The 21494-nt window shown below is 49.8% G+C and overlaps 1 protein-coding gene and 1 non-coding gene across 3 annotated transcripts in view; one reads left to right on the top strand and one right to left on the bottom strand.

The window, feature by feature from the left end:
• The window catches only part of GNA15 (guanine nucleotide binding protein (G protein), alpha 15 (Gq class)), a 20047-nt gene extending 9001 nt beyond the window's left edge, over positions 1 to 11046 (bottom strand). The window contains exons 1-3 of one of the 2 annotated variants that reach the window (XM_010863645.1): positions 10433 to 11046; positions 2022 to 2206; positions 10 to 164 (exon numbers count right to left, since the gene is read on the bottom strand). In XM_010863645.1, coding sequence (XP_010861947.1) covers positions 10 to 164; positions 2022 to 2206; positions 10433 to 10577 — 485 coding nt within the window. In that variant the 5' untranslated portion in view covers positions 10578 to 11046. Of the gene's footprint in view, positions 1 to 9; positions 165 to 2021; positions 2696 to 10432 lie in introns of those variants that run through there. The other variant, XM_010863644.1, reaches the window with a different exon arrangement.
• Positions 5261 to 5333, top strand: TRNAM-CAU. Its single transcript has one exon. It is a non-coding gene; the product is annotated as a tRNA-Met (tRNA).
• Positions 11047 to 21494: the final 10448 nt, after the last annotated feature.

The following is a 21494-nucleotide window of genomic DNA, read 5'->3' as shown; positions in this document are numbered from 1 at the left end:
CAGACTCACTACACAGCCGAGTCAAGCAGGTGGAACTCTCGCCGGCGCTCATAGCAGGCGCGGATGCCGGTGTCCTCCCACAGCCACTGCATGGCCACAGCGTGGCGCTTCTCGAATTTGGTCACCTTGTAGGGGTCCTGGCTCATGATCACACTGGCGTGGTGCTGGGAAGGGACGGATGGGGCGGGTCAGAGCAGCAGGACAGGGCGGCGGGGGGCGGGGCTGCCCTCCTGCCATCTCTGCCCCCTTGGCGCGCGTGTCTGCAGGCCGCAGGGGCAGCAGGGGCGCACGCGCAAGGAGCGCCAGTTCGGGTGACCCTGCACGGGACAGCAACCTCTGCTCCATCTGTCCGCTTTTCTTTGCACCGGAAGCAGGCGCTCTTGTTTATGTTTGAATTATCTTTTTATAGAGGTAATTAAGCTACCAGGAGGTCATGAAGGTGGCCCTAGTCCGGAGTGCCCTTATACGAAGAGATTGGGACACAAACACAACCGAAGGATGGCCATGTGAGGATACAGAGGACAGCCGTCTGCAAGCTAAGGAGAGAAGACTCATAGTGAACCAACCCTGAGGCCTTAGGGGTCAGGACCTGTGTACGCTGCTGGGGAGAACGTAAACTGGTACAGCCACTGTGGAAAACAGTTTGGAAGTTCCCCCCAAATTAAAAATAGAGCCACCAGGAATTCCCTGGCAGCCCAGTGGTTAATATTCCAGATTCAATTTCTGGTCAGGGAACTAAGATCTCACAGGCTGTGTGCAGCAGCCAAAAAAATAAATAAGCAAATAATTTGTTTTTTAAACATAGAGCTACCATATGATCCAGCAATTCCACTCCTGGGTATGAAATCAGGATCTTGAAAAGATATCTGCACTTTCAGGCTCATCCCAGCGTTACTGACAGTAGCCAAGATGTGGAAAGAACCTAAATGCCCATCGATGGATGAATGAATAAGGATGTAGATATAGGGACTACTATGCAGCCTTTAAAGAGAAGTAAATTCTGCAACAGAGGACAAGGCGGATAAACCTTGAGAACATTATTTTAAGTGAGATAAGCCAGTCATAGGACAGATCCTGCCTGATTCTACTTACACAAAGAATCTGGAAGCAGCAAGTGCACGGACACAGGGAATGGAATGGGCTGAGGGGACGGGTTGGGGGTTGATATAAATAAAGTTTCTCTTAGTCAAGGGGAACGCCTTCTAGAATTCTTTCTTTATGACATTGTATCTGCAGTTACTGATACTGTATTGTGCACTTAAATTTGCTAAGAGAGTAGATTTCATGTGGAATGTTCTTCATACAATAAAATCTTTAAAAAGAAGGGTGGAGACTTCCCTGGTGTTCCAGTGGTTAAGACTCCCTGCTTCCAATGCAGGAGGTGCAAGTTTGATCCCTGGTCAGGGAACTAAGATCCCACATGCGGTCTGGTACAGCCAAAAATAAAATAAAATGAAATATAAAAAGAGGGGTGATGTGACACATGGTCTGCATAGCACTGTTCCCTCAGCAGGGTGGGGCAGGGCTCAGGAACCAGTCCACCATAATAATACTTCTAGAACAAAACATATGCCCACTCAGGACTCCTACCAGGCATCATAAGGTCCGAGGGAGAGATGATTGAGCCTTGGGGGTCCACGGGGGAACCCTTGAGGTGGGGGCACATGCTGGTGCTGAAATTGAAACTGTTTAGCCTCTCAGCCCTGTCCAGCTCTTTGCAACCCCATGGACTGTAACTCACCAGGCGCCTTTGGCTGTGGGATTTCCCAGGCAAGAATACTGGAGTGGGTTGCCATGTCCTTCTCCGGGGGAATCTTCGTGACCAAGGGATCGAACCCAGGTCTCCTGCATTGCAGGCGGATTCTTTACCTACTGAGCCACCAGCTGGTGCTAAGCTGCCTTACATGCACACCAGGATCCCAAGAAACCTTGGAGGAGGCGGTTCTTAAGAACTTAGGCGATCTGAGGGGATGCGGTCCCACCTGGACGCCCTAAGGGAGCCCCCTCCCCACAGGGCTCACCTTGCTCTCTGGCCAGCTGAAGGGGATCTGTAGCCGTTCCATAGCTTCGATCATGCTCCTCATGGATATGAAGATGTTCTGGTAGACTAGGGGCCGGAAGTTCTTGCGGTCCTCCTCCGAGTAGCCCGCCCCATGGATGATACGCATCTGTTTAATAAACGTGCTCTTTCCACTCTCCCCGGGACCTGGGGAAACGGCCACCATGGTCAGCTCAGCCCCCGGGGGGCTCCCGCCACCTGGCACCCGCCACCCCCGGGCAATGGGGCTCACATCCCGGCTCCATGACCCTGGGTGAGCACCTTCACGGCCCTGGTGTTTGTGTCTCCACCTGTAAAACGTGGTTTGCTGGGTGGCGTGAGGGTTAAACTGGTTCATGAAAACGTAGTCCTGGAGGGTCAACAAACCACTGGCCCTCGGACAAACCTTGTCAGTGCCTGTTTTTGTTTCATTTTTGTTTGATTTGATTTGATTTTCTGTTTCATGATTATTATTTATTTGGCTATGCTGGGTCTTCTTGGCAGCATGGCGGATCTAGTTCCCCGACCAGAAGTCAAACCGAGGTCCCCTACATTGTGAGGTTGATGTCTTACCCACTAGATTCCCCTGGGGAAGTCCCTGTTTTTGGTGTTGTTTGCATTTTGTTTTTGGCTGAGCTGCATGGCTTGTGGGATCTCAGTTCCCCAACCAAGGATTGAACCAGGCCCTCGACAGTCAAAGTGTGGAGTCCTAACCACTGGACCTCCAGGGAATTCCTGACAGCCACCTGTTTTTTCGTGGCCAGCAAATTTTTACAGTGTGCATGGTTTTTACATTTCTAATTATTTTCACGATTACAATTTTTACAGTTTTTAAATGGTTAGTTTTTGCATTTTTTACATGGCTGAGAGGAATCTAGACGCTGTTTGATGACACCTGAAAATTACATGAAATTCAGGTTTCAGAGTCAGTAAATAAAGTTCTGGGCTTCCCTGGTAGCTCAGCTGGTAAAGAATCCACTTGAAATTCAGGAGACCCCGTTTGACTTCTGGGTAGGGAAGATCCCCTGGAGAAGGTATAGGCTACCCATTCCAGTATTCATGAGCTTTCCTGGTGGCTCAGATGGTAAAGAATCCTCCTGCATTGCGGGAGACCTGGGTTTGATCCCTGGGTCAGGAAGATTCCCCCGGAGAAGGGCATGGCAACCCACTCCAGTATTCTTGCCTGGAGAATCCCCATGGACAGAGAAGCCTGGTGCGTTACGGTCCATGGGGTCTCAAAGAGTTGGACATGACTAAGCACAGCAAGTAAAGTTTTAATTGGCACATGGCCACACCTGGTTGTATATAGATTATCTAGAGCTGGTTTCTTGGGACAGCAGCACAGTTGAGCAGTCAGAGACCCTCCAGCTTGCAAAGCTGGAAAGATTTACTGTGCCGTGCTGTTTAGTCATTAAGTCTTGTCTCTTTAGAGACCCCATGGACTGTGGCTCATCACCTTCCTCTGTCCATGGGATTCTCCCAGCAAGAATACTGGAGTCGGTTGCCATTTCCTTCTCTAAAGGATCCTCCTGACCCAGGGATTGAAGCCAAGTCTCCCACATGGCAGGAAGATTCTTTACCACTGAGCCATCTGGGAAGCCCAAAACGATTTTATATCTGGCCCTTTACAGAAAAAGTCTGTGGACCCCTGGCTTAGAATGCACTTTGATATAGTAAGAGTTACATTCCTGTTCACTACTATTAGCAGTAGTAGTCTTTGCCATAATTATAATTACTGTTATCATTATTTGCTATAATTATTTCAGGTAGAGAAAGTTTTATGAAGGAAATACAACAGGATAAATAGAGTGATTAAGTGACTACTGCTAAGTGCATGGAACACTTCTCAGTGGAGGTAACATTGGGGTTGAGATCTGAAGGCTGAAAAGGTTGCTCCCGTGTCAAGATGTGGGGAAAGGGAGCACCAGGCAGCGGACAGAGCATGTGCAAAGACCCTGGGGCAGGACGGTGCCTGATGTGTTTGACAAACAGATGGGAGACCCGTGTGGCTGGAGCAGAGTGAGCAAGGGGGGAGGGAGAAAGGGAGGGCAGGAAGGGGATGGGGCTGGTCATGCAGAGGCTTGTGGGCTACAGGAGAACTTGGGCTTTTACCCTCAGGGAGGTGGAAGCCTGGAAGGCTGTGGGCAGAGGAGGGGCAGGGCCTGACGCAGGTGCTCACAGGTGCTCTCTGGTTACTACAGGGAGGGTTTCCCACCAGCCAGATGGTTCAGGCTGACCCAGGTGGCCAAGTGGAGTGAGACCGAAGGGGACATTCACATGAGATACTTGGGAGACAGAACCCAAACAACCTCACAGTGAAACAGTGGGACGAGGCTCCTTGCAGGCTCATCTACAGAATTTCCAGGGCCAAGTGCGGGATGAACCCTCAGGGCCCTTCTGAGTGCAGGGTTGCATGGCCCAAAAGCCAGGAGGGGATCTGTGATATTAACACTAGAACCTTCCAGAGCCCAGGACCAGGAGCTCAAAGAGAAAGGCCTGGCTCGCTGCTCTCTGAGCCCCAATATCTCCCTCTTGGAGCCTCTGTTTTCTCATCTGTGAAATGGGCTTGACAGCCAGGTGAGAGGTACATGGCCAGGAGGCCTCCTCCCACACCTCCATCACCCTGCCAGCCCCTGGGGGACCCTGGCGTGGGGTCCCTCCAAGGGCGGGGGACACTCGTGCAGGAGGAACTGAGACCAGCTGCAGAAAGGGAAGGGGTAGCCTGGCTGGAGCCAGAAAGAGGAACCGGGAGCAGTGGGAACATAGTGGGGAGGAGGCAGGGAGTGTGGGAAGTGGCGGAAGAGAGAGTGATCCCCCGTATCGCCCATGGCGGGGCCCAGTCCCTCCCTGCCCCCGCACATTTGAGTGCAGTGAGGGCTGGGCTGGTGACACTACTGCACTTGAGATCCAAGAAGAAGAGTCACTTTTCTGTTACCCCAAAGGACATTCATGGGGAGACTGGAAACACTGGTGGGACGTGATGGAGACAAGACTGTATCACATGCGTCAGCCGCTCATCATCGTCCTGGGGATCTTTGCCTTTTAGTGGGACCCAAACCCACAGAAGTATTTGGAGGATAAACAGGTGAAAAGTAATTATCCTCCAATTAAAAATAAATAAAATTTTAAAAAACGATCAGGGCTGAAACTGTACTCACAAATGGATCAAAAAACAATGAATATATCCGTATTAAATATATAAATGTATAGCAAAGAGGGACTTCTCTGGTGGTCCAGTGGCTAAGACTCTGCACTCATAATGCAGGGGTCCTGGGTTCAATCCCTGGTCAGGGAACTAGATCCCACATGCCAAAACTAAATAATCTGATACTGCAACTAAAGATTCTACATGCTGCAACTAAGACCCAGAGCAGCCAAATAAATAAATATTTTTAAATGCAATTGCATTTTAAAAAATAAATATATAGCAAGTAAGCTATAGACATACATCATGTAAATTACAAATATATACACACACATATATATAGTGTATATGTGTATGTGTATGGAGAGGGAATAAAGGGCATGAGATAAAATATTAACATTTTCAGGAGAATCCAGTACAACTTTTCTGAAACTCTGAAAGCATTTCAAAATGTAAAGTTAAGAAAGTGGGGGGAAAACCCCTCAAATGCCAGGTGAGATACTGCATTGGAGGCTGAAATGAGAAAAGGGTATTTGTGGAAAAACCAGTGATATCTAAAGTTTGGAGTTGAGTTCACAGAAACTTAAGGGTACAGTTCCCACGTTAATATCTCAGCTATGACAGCCCAGGGCACTTATGTAAGAAGTCATCATAGAGGAAGCTGTTCAGAAGTTGGGAATTCTCTGTGCAGTCTTTGCCACGTTTTTGTCCATTGAAAGTGATTCCAAAATAAAAAGTTTCCAGGACTTTCCTGGTGGTCCGGTGGTTAAGATTCTGTGCTTCCAATGCAGGGGGCATGGGTTCGATCCCTGGATGAAGAACTAAGATCCCGCATGCCATGCAGCATGGCCAACGATTAAATAAGTTAAATGTTTACTATAAACAAATTAACAACAAACAGACACCACCCCTTCAGTCAGGAGCCACCTGTCTCAGATTCTGAAATTCCTTGGGTTTCAGGACAGAGATACATCAAACTCACTAAATATTCCTGCAGTGGGATATCTGACTATCACAGTCGGTGAGATAAACCCACAACCTCACCTCCCACTGGGAAACCTGGAGAGGTGGGCTGGTCTCTGCTTTTTAACAGCTCTATTTATTTATTTATTTGGCATATCACGTGGCATGTGGGACCTTAGTTCTCCAACCAGGCATTGACCCTACTTCCCCTGCAATGGAAGCGAGGAGTCCTAACCACTGTACTACCTGGGTAGTCTGGTGGGGGGTCCATGCCCCAGCTCCCCCAAGCCCACAAGAGGAATGGCCCTTGGCTCCACTTTTCAGGTGGAAAAACTGAGTCCCAGATTGGTGGGGTCCTGCAGTTGGTGAGTGGCCAGATTGGGACTAAAACCCAGTTTTGAGTCCAGAGTTCTTGGGCTCTTTCATGATCATTCTGGGAAATTCCCCAGGTGCTGCATGAATCATTGTCATCATTCGTGTCTTCCCAGCAACAAAGATTTAAGTCTTAGCATCTGCCAAGCCCTGAGCCCAGGTCCTCTCTGACTGACCTTGGTGGATCCTCACAAACATTCCCGCTGTGTTCCCATTCACAGTGGAGACATGGGGGCTCAGAGAGGTGCAGTGACTTTCCCAAGGTCACACAGCTAATGGAGAAGCAGAGGAGTAAAAACAAACCCTTGTGGATCCTTCACCAACAAAACAGGATGTGGATGGTAGGCTGAGTCAGGCATCATCAAAATATCAGTTAATAGGATTTTTCTCCACACACTCCGAAGCTCATCGGCTTCTCTGGGTGCTGCCAAAATGGCAGTGAGACCTACGGCCGGGGACTACATTCTTTGACCTTCCTCTGGGCTGCTCCTCTGGGAGCACAAACAGAGATCTCACCAAGCAACAGTTAATTTTGTTGGGATGCACTGTTTCGTTAAAGAAAAAAAAAAAAAAAAAGCCTGGTTGCCACCCAGAACTTGGGTTTCATGACTCACGTGTGAGTCCCAACCTGAAGTCTGAAACACTTCACCTCTGCAGCCATTACTCCTAGAATCACTGAGGATTCAGGAGCCTCTCGTGGTATGGTTCAGGAAGCTCCCCAAATGACGCTGAAAGACGTAGGAGAGCTGTCTCCACCTGGCACAGCCTCGAAGCCCAGACGGGAAGTGGCCGCTTCCTCCTGGGCACGGGGGAGGAAGTGGAAATGCAGAGGCCAGGAGCTGCGCCAAGTCCCAGGCATCACAAGACACCGGGTGGCTCCTTCCATGGGAAACTGCAGCCCCCACCCCACCATCCACTCCTGGAAGACGGGGCTCCTGGGGCCAAGGGGGTCAGGCCCGGGCAGCTGGAGACCACACAGCTCAGCTTCCATGCCCAGCTCTGCCTCCAAACCGGCTGCAGACTCCAGACCCAATCCTGCCACCTCCCTGGGCCTCAGTTTCCCCATCTGACAGGGCAGTCAACAGCGTGGACTTTGGAACTGGAATTCTAGGCTCCAGGCCTGGCTCTGTGACTTTGGACAAGTTGTTTCACCTCTCTGGGCCTTGGTTTCCCCATTTGGGGATAGGAATGGTTCCCACCTCACATAGAACAGACATAGCTGGCTTCTTTATTATTATTATTATTATTATTATTGGAGGGGACACACTGCATGGCATGTAAGATCTTAGTTCCACAAAAAGGGATCAAACCTGCACTCCCTGCCATGGAAGCTTGGAGTCTTAACCACTGGACCACCAGGGAAGTCCCAGAGATGGCTACTTTAATTGTTTGCTTCAGACTCCTCCCCCTTCTCAATGTGGTGACTACTTCCTGCCAGGGACAGACCCCTGGTCCCTTGGGCTTCTTCCTCAAAAGGATCAACTATCTCCCAGAAAAAAATCAAAAACTTCTAAATTCAATTCCTGTTTTTAAGAAGGAGGGCAGGTGTGGAGGCAGCCCTTGGGGCTTGGATGGGGGTGGTTGAAACCACAGTCCAGCAGGCTGTCCACAGGGCTACATCAGTGCTTGGACATGTGAACAACCTCCCTTCTCCCCTCCCCCCTGACCACGAGCAGAAGTGGCTTCCTGATTTGGGGCTGGCTGTCCAGTAGTCAGTGGAGCAAAGGACTCTACCAGCTCTAGGAAGATACAGTATAACTCTGGGGAAAATCACCCCGGAAACTGGATTCATTCATTCATTCACTCATTTATAAAGCATGCCCTCATGACCAGGCCACTGTACTCCTGAAAAATGCTGAGGACAAAGGAGTGAATAAGATGGACATGGTCTCTACCTCTGTGTTGTTTGCTGTGTCACTGGAGAGACAGACGGTGAAAAAGGAAACAGGAAAATACCAGAGAGAGTGTCACGAAGTGAGTGCTATGAAGAAAAACTGGGCAGAGGAAGAAGGATGGGTCTGACTTTGAAGCCAGGGAAATCAGGGAAGACGTCTCTGAGGAGGTGGCACTTGAGCTGAGACCCACCGGCCAGGCAAAGGCTTGTAGGGATGCTGAGAGCCCTCGGCAGGGAGAACAGCAAGTGCAGAGGTCCTGAGGCACGGTTAGAGAAACCTGAGATGTGCAAGGAAGGATCGCTAACACTGACAAACCCCTAGCCCAACTGAGCTCCTGCTGCTGCTGCTGCTGCTGCTGCTAAGTCACTTCAGTCGTGTCCAACTCTGTGTGACCCCATAGACGGCAGCCCACCAGGCTCCCCCGTCCCTGGGATTCTCCAGGCAAGAACTCTGGAGTGGGTTGTCATTTCCTTCTCCAATGCATGAAAGTTAAAAGTGAAAGTGAAGTCGCTCAGTCGTGTCCAACTCCTAGCGACCCCCATGGACTGCAGCCCACCAGGCCCCTCCGTCCATGGGATTTTCCAGGCAAGAGTACTGGAGTGGGGTGCCATTGCCTTCTCCAAACTGAGCTCTTAGATTCCCCAAAAGGAAGAGAAGACAAAGAATGAAAAAAGAGACATCACTACAAATCCTACAGACATGAAAGGATAACAAAGGAGTGTTAGAAAAAATTGTACACCTGTATACTTAAAAACTTCAAGGAAACAGACAAATTATTTGGAAGATACCAATAACCAGAGCTCACAAAAGAATAGCCAATGTAGCTCTATTTATTAAAAAATAGTAAATACCATATCATATATAAAAGCCTAGTTATTTCAGAAAGTGAATAGAGATAGCTATTAAAGTCTTAATTAAAACTTTCCTGTGACTTCCAAAGGAAGACTCAAAGGAATACTGTAAGATTCCACATCAGGGACCATGGGTTCGATCCCTGGCCAGAGAACTAAGAGCCCATATGCCATATAGGGCGAGGTCAAAAAACCAAAACAAAATAAAAACCCCTTCCAGGCTCAGATGGCTTCACTGGGGGGCTGTGCCCCACTTTCTCCTCTCTTTCCATCGCTGAGGGCTGCCCCTTCCCACTGAGCAGGAGAAGAGACAGGGCGGCTATCCAGATGACCAAGCCCTGCCCTTTGTCCCAGGGCAGGCAGGTGGGAATTTGGGACCTCAGGGCCTTCCCCAGCCCTCATCCAGGGCTCAGGCATTCCCAGGAGACCCTCCAAGGTTGGGGTCCCTGGGCTTAGGCCTGTGGGGCCACACACAGGGCAAAGTGGCTGGGGGAGTGGACACATGTGGACCATAAGACGTGAGGTCTCAGAGGTCACAACTTCAGAGCCTTCCAATCCGTCACACCCGAATCACCCCAGCTCCCTCACAGGGTTTTGTTTACCTCCTCTTCTTGCTGCCGGAAATTATTTTATCTACTTGTTAGTTTATAGGCTCACGGTCTGGCTCCGTCACCAGAAGCTGAGGTCCCTAAAGTCAGGGACACACAACGCTCCATCTCCCCTGCTGTTGTACCCCACCTCTAGGAATTATGCAGTACATCTTGAATGAATGAACCGATCCATCAATTAATCAATCCATTAAAGGTGCTTGGCCATGCTTTGACCATGGGACTTGTCCTAATGAACCACCAGAACAAACCTAGGTCAAGCCCTCAGGGGGACGGAAGGGTCCTGGACTCTCCACGGTCACAGGGCTAGGCTGGAGGTCCCGGCGCTGGGCAGCTCATTCCCTTCTCATGACTCAGGAGCCCGTAGGGCAGGCTGGGCCAGCCAGGCCAGAGTTGGGCCACCCAACTGAGCCACCTCCATCCCTGCAGATGCCCAGGAGGTGGCTGGGCCAAGGGAACGGGCCCACAGCTCCCTCCCTGGGAGGAGGAACCGAGCCTCAGTTGATTCATCCTGAAAGTGGGCTCCCAGGCTGCCCCGCCCTGGGTGGCCTCCGACTCACCCAGAAGCAGCAGTTTCAGCTCCCCTCGGTCGCGCTTCTTCTGCTCCAGGAGGATCTTGTTGATTTCCTGGTCGATCCGGGCCGCCGACTTCTCGTCCTCGGTCAGACACCAGGGGCAGCAGCGCCAGGTGAGCGAGCGAGCCATGACAGGGCCTCAGCGGGCACGAGGCGGCATCGCCCCCGCCCCCGCCCTGGGAGGAACCCCAGCCCGGCCGCTCTGGGGAGGGCTCCTGGCACCGGTGGGAAGGGCCTCCCTTGTCGTGGGGGTCGCCCCCCCAGGGACCCCCTGGCTTCCCGGCCTGGGTTACCGGCCGGCCCAGCTTCTCTAGGCCTGTGTGCCAGCCCCGGGGTAGAGGAGGAGAAAAGATGCTGGCTCAGGGCTCCCCGCCCATCCTCAGACCTGCCTGGCCCGGCCCGACAGGTTGACGGCAGAAGAGCTCAGAGATGAGGTGGGCGCCTCAGGGGAGGGCGGGCCGGGGAGGAAAGGCCAACCGCCTGGGTGCACGCTGGGCCTCCTTCCTCATTCTGGAGAAGGGGTGGACCCAGTTCTCCGTCCTCCCTGAGCCTCTGACGCCCTCCCTGGCCCACGCCCCTCTTCCCTTCCTCTGGGCCAATTAGACGCAATCCTCAGAATACCTGTCACCATCTTTAATATTTATTTTTTTTTTATAACTTTTTGGCCATCCTGAGAAACATGTGGAATTTTAGTTCCCCCACCAAGGATCAAACCCGCACCCCCTGCATTAGAAGCCTGGCATCTTAACCACTGGACTGCTAAGGGAAGTCCCCCATCCTGATATTTTTTTTAAAAGAACATCCAAGGCCCAGGGGCACATACTGCTTTAAGCACTTCTGTGTATTACGGGAGGTGGGTTTCATGCAGACAGCGCCCCAAGTTCATTCCAGCCCCCTGCACAGATGGGGACATGGAGGCACAACCAGGCCTGACTCCTGGGGGAGGCTGTCCCACCCGTGGGGCCCCAGGGTTTCAATGCAGAATCGGCAGCTTTAGAGCCACAGCCATTCATTCTCCCTGCAAACTTGTATGCGGTGCCTCCTATGTGGCAGGCAGTCTACGCAAAGATGGGACTGAAACGTCAAACGCCCCCCTACCTCCCTGTGGGATACCCTTGACAGACAAAGAAATATCCTAAATATATGTATATCCAAGCCTATCAGATGGTGATAAAGTGTGTGTGAGAGGAAAATAAAGCCCAGGGAGGGGATGGGAGATGTAGCGGGGCTCATCTGTGGCTTGAAACGTGGGGCGGGGGAGCCAAAGAAGGTTACTCTGACGAGAGGACCTTTGGGACCAGGACGAGAAACTGGACAGGGAGCCTGGCCATAGAATCTCAGGAGTGGAAGCTGCTCCCAAAAAAGCCAAGAAGTCACCATGCCCAGGTCTCCAGAAGTAGAGGGGGACCAGAGGGTAAATTGTGGCTGGTCCCCCACTGATTGCCTCCAATCCAGTAAGAACTTTGCTGTGTTTGGGAGCAGAACACTCTGGGAGAGGTTCTAGACACTTCTAGAAAGTTCCCAAACACCCCTCTCCCCAGAGAAACACAGAATCCTGCAGCCTCCGGGCCCCTCCCAAAGGTGCTGGTGAGACCCAGAGAGGGTGTGTGTTGCACTTGGGACACACAGCCGCAACCGTCTCCCTCTACCACGCCCTAGCCGCGACCGGTGTGGTTTTCTTGCTGTTGATTCATAACGACTGGCAGATGGGAAGTTCGATAGGGGCCCCCTTGGGGTCACTGGGGCCCGGCAGGCGCTGCCCTGCCCACCCCTGTCCCCGCCCCCGGACCGGATGGCCGTGGGGAGGGGATGCTCCCTGGGGCCCCGAGGTCTGGGTAACTTCCCGCTCCCAGGCAGGTGAAGAAAAACAGAAATAAGTCTGGGCCGTGCAGAGCTGGGTGGAGAGAACAGAGATGACCAGCTTGGCAAAATTGAGAAGCCAGGCTGAGTCACGGGATGGAGAGCAGATGGTGGGGCGAGGCGGGGAGTCCCTGGGGCCACCCGGCTGACTATTTCCCAAAGGATACCGGGCCTTCAGCACGTGACATGGGGCTAGCGAGGTAGGCACTGATCTGATGCCTTCCTTGGCTCCCGCTGACCTGAGAAAAAACAAGCAGTGCCTTGGTTCCTTTTGCTCCAGGGCCCAGACTCTGTGAATTTCTCTAGCCTCACAGCAAATCTTCTCAGTTCCCCAAACAGGAAAGGGTTGCTTCCTCCCTTCCAGCCGGGACGCCTGTCACCTATTAGTTGATGCAGGAAAAACAGGGTGAGCTCTATGCATACACACAAATATGGACTTCCCTGGTGGTTCAGTGGTTAAGACTCCACATTTCCAAAGCAGAGGATGGTGGGTTTTGGACCCCGGTTAGGGAACTAAGATACCACAGGGCTGCCAAATAATATTAATATAAATAATAATAATTCTTTAAATGCAAACACACATGGAAAACACAGAAAACATCAACATATATTAATCTAATTATTTCTTGTGAAACCAACACCCATGTGATCCCCACCCCGGCCAAGATTCAGGGTGTCATCAGCCCCACGAGGGCCCCCACATGCTCTTTCAAACATGAACAACCTCCCACCCCTTCCTCTGGCCAGGTAATCAGCACTACAGCGATTTCTATGGTACTTCTGTGTTTGGGGGGTACCTTTTGGTTACAAGATTTATTTTGTTTTTCATTTTTTCAACTTATGTGGCTTGGTAGGCACTTTCTTTGGTGCAGGGTTCTAAGTTTTAACAAATGTACAGTTGACAGAACCTGGTTCTGCTACCTGAAGAACCTCCTCCAGATACTGCTTTGTAGCCAGACCCTCACCCAAGCCCTCACCCCTGGAAACTGTGGATCTGCTTTTTTGTTGCTATGGTTTTTTGAACCTTTCAATTTATTTTTATTTATTTGGCTGTACCAGGGTCATAGTTACAGAATGTGGGATCTACTCCCTTGACCAGGGATCAAACCCAGGCCCCCTGCATTGGGAGCGCATCTTAGCCATTGGACCACCAGGGAAGTCCCCGTTTTTGTAAAAATCTTTTTGAGAATGTCATACAAACAGAAACATACATTGTGTAGCTTTTGAGATTAGCTTCTTTCACTTAGCATCTGAGACCTGTCCATGCCTTTGGCTGTGTCAGGAGCCCCTCCCTTTGGACTGTCCAGTACTGTTCCTTTGCGTGGGCTCATCACCCTTTATCCGTTCACCTGTACAGGGCCATCTGAGTTGCTCCCAGTTCGGGGCAATAATGAACAGTGTTGCTATAAACATATTATATAAATATCATCAGTGTTTATTTCTCTAGGATAAATTCTTAGAAGCAGGCTGCTTGAGTTATAGGGTAATTGTACATGTAACTTTGTAAGAAATGGCTGGTTTTCCAACGTGGCTATGCTGTTTTTCATCCCCACCGCCAACACCTGAGAGTTCCTGTTTTTCCACATCTTCATCAGCACTGGGTATTGTCCTATTTTTTTTTTTTCTTTTAATTTTAGCCATTCTAAGATGCTTTATTTTCTTGGACTCCAAAATCACTGCAGATAGTGACTGCAGCCACAAAATTAAAAGACCCTTGCTCCTTGGAAGAAAAGCTATGACCAACCTCAACAGCATATTAAAAAGCAGAGATATTACTTTGCCAACAAAGGTCCATATAGTCAAAGCTATGGTTTTTCCACTAGTCATGTATGGATGTGAGAGTTGGACCATAAAGAAAGCTGAATGCCAAAGAATTGATGCTTTTGAGCTGTGTGTGGTGTTGGAGTAGACTCTTGAGAGTCTCCCTGCGAGGAGATCAAACCAGTCAATCCTAAAGGAAATCAGTCCTGAGTATTCATTAGAAGTATTGATGCTGAAACTGAAGCTCCAATATTTTGGCCACCTGATGCGAAGAGCCGACTCATTAGAAAAGACCTTGATGCTGGGAAAGATTGAAGGCAGGAGGAGAAGGGGAAGACAGAGGATCAGATGGTTGAATGGCATCACCGATTCAATGGCCCTGAGTTTGAGGAAGCTCTGGGAGACCGTGAAGAACAGGGAAGCCTGGCATGCTGAAGTCCACAGAGTCACGAAGAGTCGGACACGACTGAGCAACTGAACAACAGCAAAGATGCATGTAATGGTACCTCATTGTGGATTTTAATCTGTGTCTCCCTGATCAGCTAACAATGTTGCACATCTTTCCACGTATTTATGTACCATCCATGAATCTTTTTTGGTGAAGCGTCTGTTCAAATATTTTGCCATTTCTTTTAGTGGGCTTTTTTCCCTATTATTATGTCTTGAGAATTCTTTATATATTCTGGATACAAGTCATTTTATGGGGTATGGGATTTGAAATTGTTTTTTCAGCTTGTGGGTTGGCTTTTCATTCACTTAGCTGTGTCCTTGGTGCTTCACTTTGATGATGCTCAGTTTATCAGTTTTCCCCCCTTCATAGGTCATGTGCTGTCATGAAGAACCCTTTGCCAGACCTAAGGCCACAGAGAAGTTCTCTGTTGTGTGTGTGTGTGTTTAGTCGCTCAGTCGTGTCTGAAACAGGGGCCCTATTATTTCTTTTTTTTTTATTAATTTATTTTATTTTTTAACTTTACAATATTGTATTGGTTTTGCCATATATCAACATGACTCCTCCACAGGTATATACGTGTTCCTTTATTTGTGTATTCGGCTGTGGTGGGCCTTAGCTGCGCACACTGAATCTGTTTTTAGCTGTGGCATGTGAACTCTTAGTGGTAGCACATGGAATCAGTTCCCTGACTAGGGCTTGAACCTGGGCGCCCTGCACTGGGAGCACAGAGTCTTAGCCAGTGGACCACCAGGGGAGTCCCAAAAAGTTCTCTGTTTTCTTCTAGAGTTTTATTGTTTTACATTTCACATTTAGACCTATGATCCATCTTGTGTTCCTTTTTGTTTAGGTAGAGGGTTTTTTTTTATTTGTTTTGTTTGTTTCTGCATAGGATATCCCATTTTTCCAGCACCATTTGCTGAAAAGGCAGTCCTTTCTCTGTTGAACTGCCTTTGTATCTTTGTCCCAAATCATTTCACCATATTTTTGTGTCTGGTTGGTGGTATTGTTTAGATCTCTATTCTTGCTAATATCTTGTCTGCTTATTTTGCCGATCACCAAGAGATGACTGTAGAAGTTTTGAAGTGTAACTGTGACTTTCTCTGCTTTTCCTTTCAGCCATATCATATTTTGCTTCATCTATTTCATGCAGACACATTTAGGATTACTATGTCCTATTGCTGAGCTGATTGTCTTGTGATTCCCTTTTGTAATGTCCCTCTATACTTCTTTGCTTTCTTTATTTACAATCGTATTAAGCGACTCTAAAAATTGTGTTCTTTTTCTGTCATTTTTGAACATTCTGCAAATTATCTATCACTCAACACTTTGTTTGTGTCATAAATCATATGATTACCTGTGGTTGAAATTCACTAATTCTCACTTCTATAGACTATACCGTTGGGTGAACATCCCATCATCCATGTATATATCCTTTTAGTCAGCATTTTCTATATATATATTTTTTTTTTTTAAAGCGAGCTATAATTGATATATAACATATGCACTTCAGCTGTACAACATAATTATTCTGCATTTGTATATATTGTGAAATGGTTACCACAGTAACTCTAGTTAGCATTCATTGGCACATGGAGTGGTTATTTTTCTTGTGATGAGAACTTTAAAAAAATTTATACTTATTCATTTATTTGGCTGCACCAGGTCTTAGCTGCAGCATGTGGGATCCAGTTCCCTGACCAGGGATCAAACCTGGGCCCCCTGCATTGGGAGCTGAGAGTCTTAACCACTGGACCAGCAGGGAAGTCCTGTGATGAGAACTTTTAAGACCGACTCTCTCAGCCATTTTCAAAGTACAATACAGTTTTGTGTGGGTTTTTGGCCACCCTGTCGTGTGACACATGGGATCTAGTTCCCAGACTAGGGACTGAACACATGCTCCCTGCATTGGGAGCTCAGAGTCTTAACCACTGGACCCCCAGGGGAGTCCCAATACAGTGTTATTAACTGTTATCACCATGCTGGGCTAGTCATCTATTCGTGTCGAGCTAAGACCTGGTGCAGCCAAATAAATGAATAAATATATATTTTTTTAAAGTTCTCATCACATTTGGGGCTGTAATGAGAGGGGTGGCTGTGGCCATTGGGGTGTGCCTTTCTGAAGACCTATGTATGACTCTCTGTAAATAAATGCCCAATTGTGGACCTGCCAGCTTACACCTGGCTTACATTCCCAGATATGACTTCTCTCGCCAAAGTGCATGCACCAATGTACACCCCCGCTCCCTCTGGTGAGTTTTTCTAGATCTAAATGTATCCCACCCAAAAGTCTCTCCTTTCTTTTTTTTTTCTAGGTGACTTTTTATTTTCATAGAATACTCTGACAAATGAATACTTTATCTCAGCATTGTTAGGTCTTTATAAAGCTATCTATTCAAATCATCATAGTGACCAATAAGAGTTTCCATTTGCTTTAAGTATCATGGAAGAATTGTAGATGTATGGGGATCAATAATACTAATAATACTGTGTGCTAATAACAGAGACATTACTTTGCCAACAAAGGTCCATCTAGTCAATGCTATAGTTTTTCCAGTAGTCATGTATGGATGTGAGAGTTGGACTGTGAAGAAAGCTGAGCGCTGAAGAATTGATGCTTTTGAACTGTGGTGTTGGAGAAGACTCTTGAGAGTCCCTTGGACTTCAAGGAGATCCAAGCAGTCCATTCTAAAGGAGATCAGCCCTGGGTGTTCTTTGGAAGGAATGATGCTAAAGCTGCAACACCAGTACTTTGGCCACCTCATGCAAAGAGTTGACTCATTGGAAAAGATTCTGATGCTGGGAGGGATTGGGGGCAGGAGGAGAAGGGGACGACAGAGGATGAGATGGCTGGATGGCATCACCGACTCGATGGACGTGAGTTTGAGTGAACTCTACGAGTTGGTGATGGACAGGGAGGCCTGGCGTGCTGCAGTTCATGGGGTCGCAAAGAGTCGGACACGACTGAGCAACTGAACTGAACTGAACTGAATGCTATAAATGCATAGTCTCTCCTTTCTTTAGAAACAAACCACTCCCTTCAAGTGCTGTTCATTTAATATTAAAAATGTCCTCTAGAAGTCCAGTGGTCAAGATTTTGCGTTCCAGTGGAGGGGGTGCAGGTTTGATCCTTGGCCGGGGAGCTAAGATCCTATGTGCCTCCTGGCCAAAAAACAAAAAACAGAAGCAGTATTGTAACAAATCCTATGAAGATTCTTTATTAAAAACATCTTAAAAATAAGTCCTTTTTGTTTAATGAGGATGTTCACATAGCTTCAAAGTACCTGGCGCTCCTCAGATGATGAGAGACCACAGCAGGGTCCCTCCCTGGCCATTGCGTTGGCCACACACACCCCCAACCAGGGTTATCCCAAGCCTGGGCTACAAAGCCCCGCCCTCTCCCTTTATTAGCTGATGAATCACAGATTTGATTCCACTTCTGCGATGTATCCAGAGCAGGGTCTGCACCAGGTCCTTCTTACCCAAGTCCACCGCAGCAGGATTCACCACAGCCAAAAGAAGAAAGCACCCGGAACCCCTCCCTGGCCACCTGCGTAGGTGGGTGGTCCAAAGGTTTTCCGTCTTGAAAGCCTCCTGGTTTTGTAAGGACCCTGCGTTTTCACTTTGCTAGTGCCCGGGCCGGGGGGCACCGCCTGCCGTCAGGGCAAGGGCCCAGCTGCTCAGTTTCCCTGTTGGAACCGGGATGTGGAGAGGACATTCCCCGCAGGTGCGCGTTGGAGCCCGCAGGTGGCGGGCTGGCAGGCGCGGAAAGCCGGCGAGCGGCACCTGCCGGCGGAGGAAGGCATGACAGCCAGGTGCGCCGGCAGCGTCTGCGGGCCCCCTCTCGGCCCCCACGTCCCAAATCCCACTCCTTTCCTCTGCCTCCATCATGTCCTGCCTGGTCTAGACAGGTCCCCTCCATCCAAGTTCCGGGTTCCGCCCTCATCCCCTCAGTCTCTCCTCCGCGCAATAGCCACCAGAGGGCGCGCCTGAGCACTAAATCAGGCCCCTCCCCTCCTCTGCCCGCAGCCCTCCAGGGTCCCACCTCCCTCGGGGTAAGAGCCCAGTTCCTCCCTTGGCCCACGAGCCCCTGCACGAGCTGCCTGTGCCCTCCCTGCCTTCCCTTCCTCCTTCTGTTTCCCTCCTTACTCTGCTGCAAGCAGGCCTCCTCGCTGTTCTTCCAGCAGTCAGGCACAGTCCTGCCCCAGGGCCTTTGCACTGGGCTGTGCCTTTTGCCTGGAAAGTCCTTCACTGGGACTTCCCAGGTAGCTCCGCTGGTAAAGAATCCGCCTGCAATGCAGGAGACCCCGGTTTGATTCCTGAGTCAGGAAGTTCCCCTGAAGAAGGACATGCATCCCACTCCAGTATTCTTGCCTGGAGAATTCCCATGGACAGAGAAGACTAGCGGGTTACAGTCCATGGACTCGCAGAGTTGGACACACTGAGCAACTAAGCACAAACACAGATCCCTTCACATCTCCCAGCATATTATTCATATGCCACCTTCTCAGAAAGGCCTTTCCTGAACAGCCTGTCTGAAGTGGCCCCTGTTGCTCCCCATGCCTCTTTTCCTGGCTGTCAGTTCACAGAGTGAGTCGTGGTGATAAACACTCTTCTCCTCCCTGTATACACAGTGCCCAGGACAGTGCCTGGCACACACAGGTCTTCTAGGCATTTCCATTCCGCTGATGAGTGAGTAAATAAAACTGGAGGACGATGTGGAGAAGTGGGAATCGGGTGAACGGCTGGTGGGAACATGAAAATAAGGTAGCTGCTGTGGAAACAGTCTGGTGGTTCCTCAAATGGTTGACTAGCATCACGGTGTGACCCAGCAGTTCCACTTCTCTTTACACCCAGTAAGATGTAAAGCCGTCTCAAAGAGGCACCTGCACACTGGTGTTCACAGAGGCATGATTCATGGCAGTCAGAGGCGGAATATGCCTAGTGTCCACCAACAGACAGATGATGGATAAACACGGTGTGGCCCACCATTGGAATGACTCAGCCTTAAAGAGGAAGGAGGTTCTGACACCTGCTACACCATGGATGAACCTGGAGGACATGATGTGCAGTGAGAGAAGCTACACACAGAAGGACAAACTCCAATTCCACTCACAGGAGATCCCTATAGACTCCATAGAAAATACGGTGGCGGGGGCTGGGGAAGAGGTGGGGAGTTATTGCTTAACAAGAAAGGAGTTTCTGTTTGAAGTGATAAAAAGGTTTTGGAGACCGTTAGTGCTGCTAGTTGCACAACATTATGAATGAAATTAATGTCACTGAATTGCACATTTAAAAATGGTGAAGAGAGGCTTCCCAGGTAGCTTGGTAGTAAAGAATCTGCCTGCCAATACAGGAGATGCAGGTTCAATCCTTGGGTCGGGAAGATCCCCTAAAGGAGGAAATGGCAACCCACTCCTGTATTCTTGCCTGGAAAATCCCATGGACAGAGGAGCCTGGTGGGCTATAGTCCATAGGCTTGCAGAGTCAAGCACACTAGGCATGCATGCACGACCTGATCTCATAACATGACCTATTGCTAATGACCCATTGGAACACAAATAAAATCTGATTTTAAAAATTGTAAAGATGGTAAGTTATATGTGTATTTACCACAATATATGTATTTTAAAATTTTTTAAAGCAAAAAAGACTGAGAGATGGGAAGATTACTGGCCCAACATCTTGGTTTACACAACTGGGTTAGAGGAGGGGCACATACTTCCAAGAGCATCCGTGACAGTGAATGGCCAGCTGGGCCCAGGGAAGGAGGCACACCCCAGGCAGCCGGGCTGTGGTTCCTGAGCTGAGACCCCAACCTGAAGGTGACAAGACCCCTCCCAGCTGCACGGGAATCCAGTGACACCCCGGGGGCCTCAGGGTTCCTCTGCTGTACCTCCCCGCACCCCGCCCCCAGCCAGCAACAGAAAATAAGCCAGAAGGGGGCCACGTGTTTAGGAACAAAATTTATTCCAATTTAAAACAGAATTCATTTCAGGAGAAAGGTATGAAAAGTCAATTTCCACCAGCTTTCTCTGGATTAAGGGGTGTGGGCCCCAATGCGGACGCACTGCCTGAACATGGGCGGCTCCAGCAGCCCCCAGAGGCCGGCACTGAGCTGACCACCCGCCCCTCAGCCCGCACGGAAGATACATGCATCTCAAATGACAAAAGGTTTAAAAACAGCATCTTTATATAATATTCTTTTTTAAATAGATTAAGATTTAAATTGTCTGAAATCAGGATTGTTTAATATACAAGCAGGTGAAGTTGCCCCCGCCGGCTGCAGGGCTCCTCACGCCACTGGGGCGTTGGCACTCGGAGGGCAGTTCTGCTGGGTGATGTGACATGGGGGTGGGGGCTGGCACTCAAGGATGCGCCGCAGAGGTGAAGTTCATACTGGGGGCGAGGAGGGCCTGAAACCTGCCACCCCATTCTCCCGGCGCGGAGGTGGGGCCAAGTTGGTGGGGTGCCAGTGGGCCGGATGGGGAGGTTTGGCACTGCGGGGCCAGGCCTGCCCTGGGATATTGGCACACTGACCTCTCGGGAAGTTAATACTCTGGGTGCACGTCGCCCACCCCGCCTCCCCCTCAAGAGCCCAATCCAGTTCCCTGTGTGATGTGGGACCGCAGGAGCCCACAGCCAGCGGCACCACCTGTCCCCCACCCCCACCCCACCCCTTGGTACACATCAGGGTTAGGGTACAAACCCCACACGTGGACACATGGCACAAAAGAGGGCCCTTCCGGTGAAGACACCAGGGTAGAACAGGCCAGGAAGTGTACCCCCACCCCACCCCGGGCCCCGCCTATCAGGAGTGCAGGGGTGGGGTGGGGGTTGGCTGCCACGGTGGGGCTGGACCGGGACCCGGCTGGGCAGAGCTGGTTTGCTTTCTCCCATCATTCATTCCTCTGCAGGGATCCAGGGCCGCCCAAGCGCTCAGGTTTAGGGCTCAGGTGTGCTGGGCAGGTGCGAGCC

The sequence above is a fragment of the Bison bison genome, unplaced genomic scaffold, assembly GCF_000754665.1.
Source record: "Bison bison bison isolate TAMUID 2011002044 unplaced genomic scaffold, Bison_UMD1.0 scf7180017864492, whole genome shotgun sequence".
NCBI lineage: Eukaryota > Metazoa > Chordata > Mammalia > Artiodactyla > Bovidae > Bison > Bison bison.
The sequence above is the reverse complement of the archived record's forward strand: the minus strand, read 5'-3'. Positions and strand labels throughout refer to the sequence as shown.